Below are 16,280 nucleotides of genomic sequence, written 5' to 3'. Positions count from 1 at the left end.
CCGCTTCCTGAAGTACAGCTCCACCAATACAGTATGTAGCCTTATATCTCTGTATCCCAAAATGTAACACCTCACATTTATTAACATTAAAACTGCAATCCCACTCATTTGTCCAAGCTAAAAGTCTATTCAAATCTTCCAGTAGAAAATTAACATCAGCACTCCTGATAATTTTTACCTAACTTTGCATCATCAGCAAACATTTGAAGATTCTCAGTCGATCCACATGAAATATCATTAACAAACAAGTTAAGCAGTAGGGGTCAAAGAACAGAACCCTGAGACATGCCACTGGTTACCTTTCTTTTCTGAGACACTGTCCCATCATACACAAATTGCTGGTATCTTTCAAAAAGAATGTCGTTGATCCATCTAACCAATCTGTTATCCATCTCATCTCTTGCAGCTTATTACCACTCTGTCATGCGGTAACCTATCACATGCCTTTGCAAAGTCCAAGAAAATCACAGTATATGAATCTCCGTTCTCTAATGCATTCATCACCGTATCATAAAATGTAAGCAGATTGCTTAAACAAGACCTGCCCTTCACAAACCCATGCTGACCATCAAAGAGAATCTTATGTTCATCAACCCAATCCTACATTCTATTTCTAACCAATTTTTCAAACACTTTCATCACAACTGCAGATATATAGATTGGTCTATAATTGGAAACTTCTGTTCTCGAACCATGCTAATGGAGAGGTATTATTTTGCTTTCTTTACACAATTCAGGAACCCTACCGATTGCAAGACTCTCATTAAACCAGGTCAAGGGCATGGATAACTCTTTTGAACATTCTTTAAAACATGGTGATATGTCATCCATTGCCACAGCCTTATTAACATCTAACCCGAGCAACACTTGACACACCACTGATTCTCATCATTATCATCATCATCAAATTCCTGATATATATACCCTTTAGAGCAGTGATGGCGAACCTATGACACACTTGAGGGTTTCAGGTGACACACCTTGGATGTTGAAAAATATTGGTATTCTGATGAAAAAACTAATTTCAGTAATTTCAGTTTATTAAATTAACTGTATAATATGAATTCATAGATTGTATATCAATGTCCTCTTAAATAAATAGCCTAATATGATATGTATAAGTCACCATCTATGATTATGTAGTTAAATTTATAATGCATCTATGCAAGTGGCACATCAACAACGTCAATATTTAAAAAAAAAAAAAAAAAGATGCATTTTTTTGATGAAAAAGGTTTACCATCACTGCTCTAGGGTGTACAAGATATGATAGTACAACATGAAAAATTACATCATTACTAACTTCCTATCTACAATTTTCCTCCAAATCAGTCTATTACCTGTCGAGACTCCAACATTATCAGAACTTATATTTCTATCTTCTAAGGCACTTTTTACTGTATAAATTCACCTATATTTTGGTCTTACTATGGGTCTATTTCCTATCAACCTGGCAGAGAATACTTGTTTTGCTAATCTTTCCTCTCCCATGCTGTTTAAGTGACTATACCACCTGAGATTACCTCTGCGAACGCATTCCTGGATGCTGACAATGTCAAGTTCTTTCCTAATATCCTCGTTTTTAATATGATATTGCCATTGATGCCATCTGTTCACGTCTCTAATCATTCTCAGGATTCTCATATCTGCAATCTCTAGTCTTTGGTCAAGTGTTTTACTTCTGACCCAGCTCTCAGACCCATAAGTTAAAACTGGTTTGAACACCGTCTTGTACACAGCTAATTTAGTGTTCCGACTAATTTCTCTCTTATTCCATATAAATTTATTCAGTTGACTTCCTATGATACCAGCTTTATTGATTCTGTTGTCTATTTCCATATTTAATTTACCATCTTCACTAAAAATCTTGCCTAAGTAGTTGAAACGTTTTCTTGTTCTATAGGTTCTCCATTCACAATGCAGTTGATATTTTCAATGATTCTGCCTATTTTCATTGTCTTTGTCTTTTTAATGCTGTCCTTCATACCATATCTATAACAACAGTTATTCACTTTAGTCAGGGAATCTTGCAGACTTGTAGCGGATTTATTTAGATGTATAACATCATCCACATAAAGCGAAGAGCTGACATTAACATCTCCAATTTTGATATCTTGTTTAATACCACTTTCCTTCATAATGTGATCCATATAGATAATGAATAACAGTGGGGATAATGTACATCCTTGTCAGACACCAGATTTAACATTAAACCACCATCCTGTACTTCCTTCAATTCTAACTGCTGACTTACAACTCAAATAAAGCTAAGTATTGCTTGATATAATGCCCAATTGACATCTTATAACTGTTGCATTTTGAATAGCTTCTCTCTTGGCACCTTGTCATATGCCTTTTCCAGATCTACAAAACTTAAATACAGATCTTTGTTATATTCCCATGATTTCTCAGCTATCTGTCGTAAACTGAAAATCTGATCCGGACTAATTTGGCCGGAATTCAGCTTGTTCTTCACTAAGCTTCTCTTCCACAATCCATGCCAACCGTTTTTCAACTATACTTGCATATAACTTACCAGGAACACTCAATAATGAAATACCTCTGTAATGCTCACATTCAGTTTTATTTTCCTTTTATATAAGTTTACTATGAGAGCTCTACTCCAATCATCTGGAATTCGTCCTTCTGAACTATGCAGTGCAGCCACTGTAAAACTTTTATACCTCCATATTTAAGCAGTTCTGTTCAAATATCATCTACTTCTGCTGCCTTTACACATTTCAGCTTTTGATGGCTTTTTTTACTTCAAATATGGATATGAATTCCTGACTGCATGCCTGGTCAGTGTTTTTTACCACTGTGCTGTCATCACTGCTTGTTTCATTTAGCATTTTTCGAAGTAATTACTCCATATACTTCAAGGATATCTTTTTCTCCTGTTTTCATGTCACCTTTATCATCTCTAATTCCTTTTACAGCACTCTTTCCTCCATTTCTGAGCTTCTTCAACAACCTCCAAAATATCTTGCCACCTTCATGAATTTTTATTTTCTATGTTCTTACCAAAGTCCTCCCAAGACTTTTGTTTAGCTAGTTTTACACAGTGTTTAGCTTTCTTACATTTGTCTCTGTATTCTCTAAGAGCACAAGCTAACTTATTTCCTAGGAACTTTTGATATGTTTTCTTCTTTTCTTTCACTGCCTCTTTAACTTCCTGTTTGTGCCATGGAGTTCTGATTTTTCTTTCCTTACAGACAATTTCACCACATATCTCTCTGGCCGAATCAATCAGTTTTCTTCAGGGCTTGCCACTGAATTTCCAAGGTTTGGTTCCTGTTCTGAAACTCTTTCATTTTTTCTTGAATAATATTTGTGTATTTTAGTCTACAGTTCACATCTGAAAGCTGCTCAACTTTTATTTGTTTTAAAACTTTCTTACATGTTCTTCTATTCAATATGAAATTAAATTTTATTCTGCTCAAGACTAAATGGTGATCACTTCCAATTTCAATCCTCTGAACACTCTGGTGTCCTGCACCATGAGGAAACATCACTATCAACAATAACATAGTCAATGAGACTTTTCTTATTCATTGCCTCTTCTCTCCATGTGAATTTGTGCACATTTTTATGTTGGAACATTGTGTTAGTAATAACCAGTCCATGTTCTAAGCAGAAATCCAAGTATTTGACATTATTATTAGCTTTGCTCTTTTCTCCAAATTTTTCCAAAATATTTTTGTATGTCTGACAATCATTTCCTACTCTGCTATTTAGATTCCCAACAAGGACCAACTTTTCCTTTTTCATTGTGTCAGATGTTTTCTCTAAAGCCTCAAAAAATTCCTCCACTTCTACCTTAGTAGAACCTTCTAAGGGACCATGGATAGGTCTCATTGTCCAGTTCCCCATTCTCATATTTGCCCACATCACTCTACTGAGACTGCCTGCCATTCAAGAAAATTAGCCTCGTATTTAGTGTTGAATACTATGGCTACTCCTTGTTTTCCTTGATTGTCATTCCCTGAATATAACATTTGTATTTATTCTGTATTTATTTTATTAAATTATTTATTTTGTTTACTTAAATTAAGGGGATATTAAATCCCGCATAGTTTTAAAACCGAATAAGAAACTCAAAGATCGGAATCAGAGAGTTTCTTGCCGAATATAGTAAACTATAAAGTATCGGCGACACTAGCGTTAGCCAATGCAAGTGATCCTAGTACGTAGTACAATACCGGGCAACTCGTTGCAATTTAAGTTGCAATTTAATAATTTAAGTAATGTTTTCATTGCCGAAATGAAGCTTATTAGCTCTTTATACTTAAGTATTTATTTTGTATTAATTAAAGGTGAAAGAACCTCTGATTCTTTCACCTTTAATTCTCCTAATTCTTGCCTCCCTTTTACATGCTGCACAACATCATTCCACCACTATGATATACATTGACGAAGCATTCGTTAAATAATTCCACTATATCATTTGCTATGTTTACTGTGCTATCATAACTATCCACCAGCATCAACCTGTCATAATTATTTTTCCCTTCTTGCTTGTGACATAGCAGAAAAATTCTCTTGGATTAGCTTTGATCTGACTGGCCAAGCTCCTCTCATATCCTACTTTTTCTTTTTTAACCATGCTTGTCACTTTTCTGACCTGCACTGTTCCCTGTATGCTATCTTGTACTTCCTCCATAACAACTTCTTTTGTAGCATTGCTTGCTTGATTTCACCATTCATCCATTTCCCTCCTACTCTATTTATTTGCTTAGCTCTTCGTATGCAGTTATGCATGCTATGTTAGATACTGCCTTATCATTTCCAATGCACTGTCAACATCCTTTCTACACAATTCATCAATCCAATGTATTGATGCTAGTTGACTACAGCAGAGCTTCTGATAATCACCTTCTTGATAACGTTTTCCTGTTTGACTACCTTCCAAATCAATACTTCATGATCACTTTCACCAACAGGTGGCAGTGTTGATCCCTCATTCACAACCACATCATCCTGTGAGGATATCACTAAATCTAACACCAATTTCTGTTGCTTCCATCACATGGTGCCTTATATAGTTATCCTGAAGAAACTCAACAAATTCATTCTCCTTGTTACTATACACTATCTCTCCTTTCCAATCCACATTCCTATAATTAAAATTTAGCATTAGGATCAACTTCCTTTTACTTTCCCAACGAATTTATCTAAACATTTCACAATGAAGACTTTCCACATTCCCTGGCCTATAATAGCATCATATTAGATATACTATTTTATTGATCTCAACTTCATACCAAACAGCTTCAAAAATCTTCACATGTACTACTATTTTCCACTTCTGCTACCATGAACAATATTTCTCCTCCTATCTGTATCTTCCTATCCTTTCAGAAAATTCTATATCCTACCATTTCAAGTCCTGGCAGTATATCATCCTCAGTCAACCAAGTTTCACTTATGCCAATTATCTTTGGACATACTGATTCAATCAATGCTACAAACTCAGCCCCTTTATTTCTGATACTCTATACATTACTATACAAGCACAACAATTCTCCACTCTTTGAAGCCATCCCATCAACACAATCGCTCTTTACTCTCTGCTACAGTGCACTTCTCTCTTCGTTCTAACTATCCCATTTCCCTGATCCTGATTTATTTATATTCTTATGATCCCCCCCACCATTTTGCACTGCATCACTTTTCTCTGTTATAATCACTTCCTCACTTTTTTATCCATCCTCATCCTGTCCTTCCACAACCTACTTCTCAACCTCTCTCTGACTCTTAATGGTACTAATTCATATAGATCCTGTGCACTTTTATTAAACAACAATTGCTCCAAATGACCAACATCAAACCCATTCCAATGCATTCCATCAGCTTCAAACCATTCTAACTTCCCTTTGAATTCATTCCATACATTCACAAACTGAATACTCTCCACCTGACACAATTCAGCATTATTGCTCTCCTCAGTTCACTATTGTCATATCTGAGCAACAAACTAACTACTTTCCCAATGACACTATTATTCTTTGCTTCTTGCAACAACCTCTTCAAATCCCTTTCCATGTTCTTTGTCTCACTATTCAAGTCATTTGTGCTCACCACTACCACCAATTCTGATGCCCGTTCCTTCCTTCTATGCAAAGTATATGATATTTGTTTTATTGTACCACCTGAAAAATATCTCTTGTGCACTTTATCTTTTACCACACTTTTAATGATTGGGTCATCATATAAAGCAACTCTATCATCCTTAGATATTAGCTTCTTATTAACTTCCTTGTCATTTACATTAGTTATGCTCTTCTTTAAATGTTCAATTTCCTAATTCATACATTTAATCTGACTCTTCATTTTCATTAACTCTTGCCTAAGCTCTTCCACATCACTGCTATTATTACTGTCGCAAGCACTCCCATCCATTTCCTGATTATTCCCAGTAACACCATTCACATTTTTGGAATGTCCAATCTTTTCATCACATTTCTAACATACTATAATACATTTCTTTTTATCATTTCATCTAACACTCCATAATTCTTTAACGTTTTTGGATGCATGCATGAAACAATTGTTGCATCTTGTCCACTGCGAGAAGCCCAGGGAAAGACTTGATCTCCGAGTTGAGAACTTCTGCGCTGCTGGCATATACTTCTTGCTGCCACTGCCACCATTTTTGTAATGTTCCGTAACGTATGATGTTGTTGACATCTTGACTAATGGTGTCTATCCATTTTCATAAGAATACTGTCATTTTCCATAAAAAAAACATGTCTGCCCACTGCAACTTTATGAACTTGATTACAGTGGATATTGTGGATTCTTTATAAAGTTAATATAACTCACAGTTGCATTTATCCAGAAGTCATTATCAATCACTTGTCCAAATATTTCTCTAAAGATTTTCGTTTAAAAAGCTGAAATTAAATTCTACTCTTGTCGTAAATATCCAGGTTTCATTTCACATCAATAGGTAACAACTGGATGAATTTATCAATTTATATATTTTTACTTTAGTCTTCCAATGAATATCATTAACTCTGCCTTAAACTGATTCAATGATTCAACCACTTTCCATGCAAAGAACTATCTCCTCACTCTTCTGCTCACATCTCCTTATACAGTTTCCAGTGACAGGCTCTTGTTCCCCCCCCCCTCCCATTTTATGAAAAATCTCTTCCATGTCGACCTGATAACAATCCCTGACTAGGTTATATGTCTCAATCATATCAAGAATGTATGAGGAGCAGAGCTCATATTCTTGAATGCAAAAATTCAGACGTTCCTTTCTCACATCTTCATTTTTAATATAACCCTGTTACTGATATCATCTATTCACCCCCCCTCTCCCTTTTTTTTTTTTCTAGACTCTTATATCTGTGGTCTCTGGTGTCTTTGATTAACTGCTTTATTTTTAGTCCAAAGCCAAATTTGATTCACCATCTTTCACTAAAAATTTTGCCTGAATATCTGAATTTTTTCTTCTACTTCTAGAAGTTCTTCACTGAGAATACAATTGATATCTTCCATGTTCCTACTTATTTTCATATTTGTGAAATTGCTGATTTTCATGCCATATTTGTTATTCAATTAAGATAAAGAATCTTGAAGACTTGTAACAGGTTTATTTAGGAAAATAGCATCATCTGCACAAAGCAAAGAGCTGTGTTGAATTACAAAGGTTTTGATATCACTTTAATGATGCTTCCCTTCATAAAAGTGAAGATAGCAAGCATCTTTGTAGTTACCTGCTTTTACATCAAACCATCTTTCTCCTTCAATTCTAAATGATAACTTATAACTGAAGTTTAAGCTACATATATATAGCTTAAACTTGGGCGTGGACAGCAGGATTTTTTCCACCAGTTTATCTGGTGTTTTTCATCCCGCAAGCAGGCAAACCAGTCTGAGGATACACATGGATTACAGGCAGGAATACTGACCCAGCCATAGGTCTGATTCGTCAGCCTATGCTGGTTGTTCCGGAGCCCGAATAGAATTTGGGGGGACTAGATGGTACTGTGAACTCCTGTATAAAGGGGGAACTCTGTATCATCACATGGAATTTATTTATTTATTTAATTTATTTTTACCAGTTGTATACCACATTGGTGGAACTACACTCCAGGAAACTGACAAAGCCAGAGACTTGGGTGTATTAGTCGTTGGAAAGGGAGTTAAAGTTTAGGGGGAGGGGCACACATAGCAAAAGTGGCTAAAGCAGCTCATCAGATCATCAGATCACTTAGTTACTGAAGAATACTTTGAAAAGCAGAGACAAGCAGGTTATTGTTCCTCTTTATCGAGCCTTGATAAGACTCCATCTTGACTACTGCATGCAGATCTGAGTGCCAGGGTTTCTTGGTGATGGGGAAGAGGTGGAGAGGATCCAGAGGTGAGTAACCAAGATAGTAGCAGGTCTATGGAATGAACCTTATGAAAACAGGTTGAAGATTTATAGGTACAGAAACTGGTTGAGGTGGAAAAGAAGCGATATAATTGAGACATACAAATTACTGAGGGGATTTTACAAGATTAATCCAGAGGAAATTTTTCAAAAGAGTTGTGTCAGTGGGGGAACTAGGAGCCATCCATGGAAAGGGTACATAAGTAAGGGTGTACAGTTAGCAAGGGTATAAGAACTATGTTTTTTGCTTGGAGAGAAGTGAATGAGTGGAATAGGTTTCCCAAGTATGTTGTGGGTACCATGACTGTGAATGAATTCAAAGCAAAGTATGATAGATACTGTGCAAATGTTGGATAGTTCTTGACATGATGTTTATGGCCTCCCTCAATGAGTCTAAGGACTCCTTGGAGTTGCCTGTAATAATAATAATAATCCAAATAGCTGTTGGAACTACAACATCCCATCTTCTATAATTCCAAGATTTTACTCTTAACTCTTATAGTCTTCCATGCATAAATTCCAAATTGTAGCAACTTGTATTTAGCTACACTTAACTGACAACCACAGTTATCTGCCATAGTACCAGTTGATTCAAATTCTCCTAAAGGGCCATAAACTAAGTAAGCCTCGATAAGCTGTATAGATAGATTTGTATAATAATACTTTTTGTGTGTGTGTGTGTGTGTGTGTGTGTGTGTGTGTGTGTGTGTGTGTGTGTGTGTGTGTGTGTGTGTATCCAGTAAGGCTTCTTTGAAAGAAAAAAAACATAAGAAGATATGAATATTTTTAATTTAAGAAATTTAAATATACATGTAATTATTTAAATTTACATCAAAATAAATTTTAGATGTAAATTACACAAACAGTTCTTAAAAAAAAACAGAAATGTAGTATTGTAGCAGATAAATGAACATTATTTTTTTACCTGTCTACAGATTTCATGTCTTCAAAGGAATGCTGTGCTTGCAAATCCAACTGAGATGCATGCATAATAGCCTGCTTTCCCATCTGGCTTATTTCTTGAAAATCATTCTACGTTAGTGACGAGAGAGAGAGAGAGAAAGAAAGGGAGATTCAAGATGATTATTTTAATAAAAGGATTTCCTATAAAAGATTATATTATAAAACTGAAATTTGTTCACAGATTTTAAATCATCAATTAATGGTGTTGAATTAATTTGTAATGACACTTTAAATAATTATGACAGGAATGCTTCTTTGGATGCTGATGCTCTGTCAAAAACATCTGAAGCCTACATTTTAGAAAAGCTTCAAACATTTTTGACAATACATCATAGCAATGTAAACTAGCCACTGAATATTTTATTTAATAATTAATGACATGAAATAAATATCTTTATAGAAAACAATTCGTCACCACGTTTTTTTTTTTTTTTTCCAGCACACATTCCATCAAAAGTAAAACACAGAAGATTGGCTAAAATAATAAAAAATAGGAAAAAGACGAGAGAAAAAAAAATCTGATTTTATAAAAGATTTTCTATTAAAAATTAGATTAGTTTGATTTATGTAACGGGCAGATACAAAATATTATGATGAATTACTAAATAGATATATAGAGAGATCTCTCTCTCTCTCGTAAAGTCATTTAAAATGATATATTTTTGAATTTATTATTATTATTATTATGTGACACCTCCAAAGAGTCCAAAGATCATCACACTGAATGTTCAGATATTTTTGAATGCCACTGGAAGAGCTTAAGAAATATTATCATCAGGGACTGTTGCTGATTTCAGCTCATAATTAGATTTAATGAAATGAATACAGCACAGATTAAATAAACACAGGCTTAATCGTTTCAATATTTTATCTCTGTCACAGAGAATCTTCAGGGATACAATATAAAAATTGTAATGATACATACAAAACACACAAAACAATATGTGGAAGTAGTTAGACTAGAAACCAGAAGTCTCATGAGGGCTGTCTATTGGCTGTTGGACAGAACTATGAATTAATGTTTCTCAAATCTTGTTTGTTTATATTAGATTTGGAAAAAAATCTGCTGCTGATTCTAAAAAAAGTCACAGTGAAGCAGTGAAGTATTGTAGTTTTCTTTCATTGATCCTGTACAATGCCTTGTACCATAGGTCAACCTAACTAACCTATGGTAGTGGAAGATGTATTTCTTGTGTTCTCCATGACAGATGTTGTCATATTATGGACAAACTGGAAAATCTGCCAAATTGCAAGAATAAAAAACCTTGTAAACATCTGGAACAGGGAGAGGGAGTGAATCTTTAAGAGAGCAGTAAAGGCTGCCAGGAAAGGAGAGTTCAGCTGTGAGGGAAGCCTGGCGAGAATAGAGATGGGATTGGAGGCTCTGTTGGCAAGGGTTTTAATAATACCATATTCATGGGGTGGGGTGATGAGAAAGTTTGTGTATGTGTGTATGTATGTATCTACCCACATGGGCAGGTTTTTTCTGTAAACTGAGAAAGAAAAAATGACAATGGGCAGTTGTGTGATTAAATTTTCCAGAAAAGGCAGGCTATTGTTATTTTCTTGTTCTATAGTGAACTGGATTCTGGGTGCTGCCTGTTGAGATGAAGAAGGAAAGATGTCTAATGTGGCCAAATGGAGAACACAACATCAATGTATGTTAGCCAGATAGAAGGTTTTAGAATGGCAGTATCAAACTGGCAGTGTCTGGCTAAGATACACTGATGATTTTTATGTTAAAGATACCAAGAAATTTTATAATTGGTTTTAATTCTTTCCTCAAGGAAGCAAGACAATGTTTTGCAAGTGAAATATATTGACATTTGAGCTACTTGTATATAGAGGCTAATGACTTCATATCACTTGCTTTAGTATATATCCCATAATGCAAAGCAGACCCTCTTTCAGATGTGTATAATGCAAAAAAACTTTCTATACACTGATGATGTGATCTCTATTTGGCCACATGGTTCAGACACATTGGACTCTTTCTTTCTCCACCTAACCGGTCAGCAGTCCGGAATTCAGTTAACTCTAGAAAAAGCAAATAACAATAAGCTGCCTTTTCTGGACAATTTAATCATGCATCTTTCCAGTGGCACCTCTTTCTCAATATACAGAAAACATATTAACATGGACAGATACATACACAAAGTTTCTCATCCCCTTTTTGCTATATTAAAATTCTTTTCATCATGGCCCGTTATAACTGGGCTTCCTTCATAGCCATATCTCTTTCATTTGTCATACCTTGATGTTCAATGGATAAAATGCCAAAAATATTTTAAAAAGTTGTTTCTCTCATCACATCACATTCCTCTCAACATACATGTTATAATACTAAGTATTCCCTAAATCCAGGCCACCTCAGAAAAAATAGCTAGAACTTTAAAGAATTTATAATGTCTGCACTGCTTTCAAACCTCATTTGAAACTGGCAACCCTTATCCACATATTTACAAAGTTCCTTGTTTTTAAAACATGTCATATTATAGACAAATTGAGAGATCTGCAAATATCCACTTGGAGAACACAAAAAATACATCTGCCACCACAATTATGGTGATTCAGGTCCAGCTGACTATACCTTGTCCAGGATCTGATGGAATAAAACTATTATGCTCCACTTTTGGGTGCGATATTAGAATTAAGTTTTTGCATGCATTATTATGAATGAACAATGAAATCAAGCAAGCTGGGCTGGAAAAGAAAATGTTATGGAGGAGGAGGTAAAAGACAGTTGGTGGTGATCAGATCCATGAAGAGTATGAAGTGCAGGCCAGAAAGGTGACAAGCACAGCAAAGAAAGAAAAGATGCAGTATGAGAGGGGATTGGCTGGTGAGGCCAAGCTTAACTGAAGGGAATTATTCTGCTATATAGCAAGCAAGAGAAAGAATAATTATGGCAAGCTGGCACTGATGGATAGTCATGATAGCAGAATAACAGTTGCAAAGGACATAGTGGAATTATTGAATAGGCATTTTATCAATGTACATCATACAAGTGCAAATGATGCAGTGCAATATACAAGGGTGGTCTGAAACATAGATGATAACACTATCAGCAAGATTTTTTTTTTCTAAGTTGGTACATCTGTCATAAGCATCCATGTGAAATTGCAAGTCATTCTATCAAGCAGTTTTTTTTATACAGCTGTCTGTATAATACAGTATGAAGTGCAGGCCAGAAAGGTGACAAGCACAGTAAAGAAAAAAAAGATGTAGTATGAGAGGAGATTGACTGTTGAGGCCAAGCTTAACTGAAGGGAATTATTCTGCTATATAGCAAGCAAGAGAAAGAATAATTATGGCAGGCTGACACTGGTAGATAGTCATGACAGCAGAATAACAGTTGCAAAGGACATAGTGGAATTATTGAATAGGAACTTTATCAATGTACATCAAACGAGTGTAAATGATGCAGTGCAATATACAAGGGTGGTCTGAAACATTCTCAGTCTTGAACATAGATGACAACACTATCAGCAAGATTTTTTTTTTCTAAGTTGGTACATCTGTCCATAAGCATCCATGTGAAATTGCAAGTCATTCTATCAAGTAGTTTGTTTTATACAGCTGTCTGAAGCAAAAGTATTATTATCTGTATCCCTTGAAATGGATAAAATTGAGTATCGTGCAGTTATAAAATTCTTTTTTAAAAGAAGATTTAATGCCAAAAGAAATTCATTTGAAGTTCAGAAATCTTTATGGGCACTCTTCTCCTTTATTTTTGACAATTAAGAAATGCGCTGCCGAGTTTAAACGTGGCCGTATCAGCCTTGAAGATGATCCACGTGAAGGACATCCAAAAAGTGTAACAACACCAGAAATCATTGATTAAGTGCACAATATGGTATTGGATGACTGGCGAGTCAAAGTGCGTGAAATTGCAGAGGCTACATGCATTTCAAAAGAACGTGTAAGATATATTTTGCATGAAGAATTGCAAATGAAAAAGCTTTGCGCAAGATAGGTGCCACGTTTGCTCACAGCAGATCAACAATGCATTCGCATGAAAATCTCTGAACAGTGCTTGGAGCATTTTAACAAGAATAAAACTGATTTTGTGTGTCGATTTATTATTATGGATGAGACTTGGATTCACCATTACACATTAGAATCCAAACTGCAGTCAAAACAGTGGACAGAAGCCAGTTGTTCAGTATCCAAGAAGACAAAGTCGGTTCCATCAGCAGGAAAGGTCATAGCATCGGTGTTTTGGATGCTAAAGGCATTTGGTTTACTAATTATCTTGAAAGGGAAAAAAATCATCTTTCATCAGGACAATGCACCTGCCCACAAAGTCCGGTAGATAGAAGGAGAGACGATATGATCGAGACTTTCAAACTGTTGAAAGATAGTTACACGGTTGACACTGGGGAGTTCTTTTGCTTGGTGGAACAGTTTGAAGGAGCAATAACAAGGGTCCATCCCTGGAAGTTACAAAAGGAAGCTGTGAGCAAGAGGGTGAGGAGCGGTTTCTATGCATGGAGGGTGGTGGAACCGTGGAATGCATTGTCTGATAGAGTGGTGAGAGCAAGAAGGGTCAATGAGTGGTGTAATAGACTTTGTGTTTCCTAGGAAGAACCACCCACAATGAATCTTTTGACTCAATGGAGGCCTGAATAATAGTAATAAATGGTGTTGTAGTAACTGTAAGCAGAGGCCAGGCTACATAATTGCATCACTGAAGTAGTGAGGACTCTGACTGAATGATCTCTGTTAAGATCAATATAGGAACCTACAGTTTACGAGTTACATGCCCACAACAGACAAAGGATGAATTCTGGGATGACCTTGAAAGACATCTTCAAACTATCAATGACAATGAACAAATATTCAGTGGAGGAGATCTAAACAAACTTGTTGGCTGCACAAAGAGATGGCTTAATTTAATTATAGTATATCCAAGTGAAAAAACTTTCAACATCTATCTCTAATCCAGAGTATTTTAGTAATAAGGTGCGACACCTTTTGATTACTTGCATATGGAAATATAACTTCTGGATTACTTCAACCTTGGAATCACTGCTGCGTATGGCTCCCACTGATGAGGCCTCAGTAAAAGTCGAAACCGTTCTGGGTAGTGACCCTTCTCATAATGCATAGCATTATGTATGCCTGTAAGGATATGTGCTTTGCATTATAGGATACTAAGATCCTCCTTTATGCAAAGGCATCATTTAGCCCTCCTTCCACTCTCTTGGGACTTTGCCAGAGCTGAGACTTGCATTAAACAGCCTAGTGAAAGGCAACGTCTCTGCACATTCTCTTAAAATGTGAGGTGATATCCAATCCCACATCTGTATTTGCATTCAGATTCTACAATGTCCTGAGTACTTCCAATTTATCCACTTCTGTTCTCAAATCAGCACCTAGTAAAATGAGCCCTCAGCAGCTCAACAGTTTCATTTGCCTCTGTTTCCTCTATATCATCTACACTCATTAAAGTTATCCTTCCATAATCATTATTCCTTCCACTTGCCACATAACGATAAAACTCTGTTATTTCCTTTCACATGTTTGGCTAATTTCTTCTTAATATGATTTTATCTTACTTAATGTTGGTCACCTTTCTTGCCTGATCCTTGCACTGTTCATGCATTATCTAGACCTTTCTCCTTATGTACAACCAACAATGTTTCTCAACAATATTTCTTTTTTTGCAGATCATGTTTCACGATACTACTCATCCATCTAACTACTACCTGATTTACCCTCCCAATATACAGTGTGATATTGCTTCCTCCAGATACCTCTTGACTAATCTCCATGCACTGTGAACATCCTTCCCTTGCAAAACTTTATGCCATGGTGCTGTTTCAAGCTATGTCCTAAGTGTATCATAATCACAATGTTTTGCTACTCCCAAGCAGTGGCATATCTAGGGGAGGGCGAAGGGGACGCCCGCTCCGGGTGGCACTTTGAACTTTTGCAGTTTATTCTAAAATACAGTCTTGAGAACTCAGTTCCAAATATTGTGAATTTTCCTCAGAATTGCTGTAAGTGTTGCAAGTTGTGAGATGAGTTTTTCTAAATGAAAATTGATTAAGAATTACCTACATTACCATGAAATAGACTTCGTCAATGTGAGCGATGATTTTGCTAACAGAAAAGCAAGAAAAATAACATTTTAGAATGTTGAAATTAATGTTTTACTTCAAAAATAAACATAATGCTTTAATTCATTTCCCTATACATTGTTTTGACTTTTGTAGTATTTTTGGTGTGCATTGAGAGGGGTGGCAAACTCAGGGAATGTTCCAGGCAGCAAAAGCTCTAGCTACGCCACTGCTCCCAAGTCAAGACCACATGGCGGCTTTCCCCATGAGTCACCTTAATTATGGACAGGTCTTCTGATCCTGTAACAAGATCCAACACTCTCTCAATGTGAGGGAAGAGTATAAATTCCATTTCCTGCCATGTGATCTTTCCTCCTTTCAATCTATGTCACCGAAGTTGAAGTCCCCCTATATTAATTACTCGACTTTTACTTATTGTGCTAATTGGCTGATGCATGTCTTCCACATCATCCCTGGCCTATATCAGCAACCAATTTTATATTTTGCCCTACTGGCCTCAATATCACAACACATTGACTCAAAAGAAATGCCCCATGTCTGACTGACTCCTAATCATGTTGGCTGCAATTCATCTGCTATCATCAGCAGTATCCCACCCTTGTCCTGTCTACTCTATCCTCACTGAAAATACTAAATCCATCATATTCTGTCCCTGTAATTATGTCACCTGCTGTTAGCAAAGCCTCACCAATGCCTATAACTTTTGGCAAGGTTGCACTAACCAATGCCAAAAACTTTTCCATCTTATTCCTAATATTTCTAGCATCCCCTTAGGCCCCCAACCACTTTTACATCCTGAATTGACTACTCATTCGATATTGTTGCCTGAAAGACTAGAGTCTGCA

General features: G+C 36.0%; 1 protein-coding gene across 5 annotated transcripts in view; it reads right to left on the bottom strand.

Moving 5' to 3' along the window:
• Positions 1-16,280, bottom strand: part of LOC150101835 (uncharacterized) — a 574,375-nt gene that overhangs the window by 169,070 nt on the left and 389,025 nt on the right. For all 5 annotated transcript variants that reach the window (XM_090400439.1, XM_090400440.1, XM_090400442.1 and 2 more), the window contains one exon: positions 9,312-9,418. In XM_090400439.1, the coding sequence (XP_090256565.1) occupies positions 9,312-9,418 (107 nt within the window). The remainder of the gene's footprint in view (positions 1-9,311; positions 9,419-16,280) is intronic.

This window comes from Typopeltis vanoorti, chromosome 11 (genome assembly GCF_054136105.1).
Source record: "Typopeltis vanoorti isolate ZY-2024b chromosome 11, IOZ_Tvanoo_1.0, whole genome shotgun sequence".
Taxonomy (NCBI): domain Eukaryota; kingdom Metazoa; phylum Arthropoda; class Arachnida; order Uropygi; family Thelyphonidae; genus Typopeltis; species Typopeltis vanoorti.
This window is presented reverse-complemented; position numbering and strand designations above follow the sequence as displayed.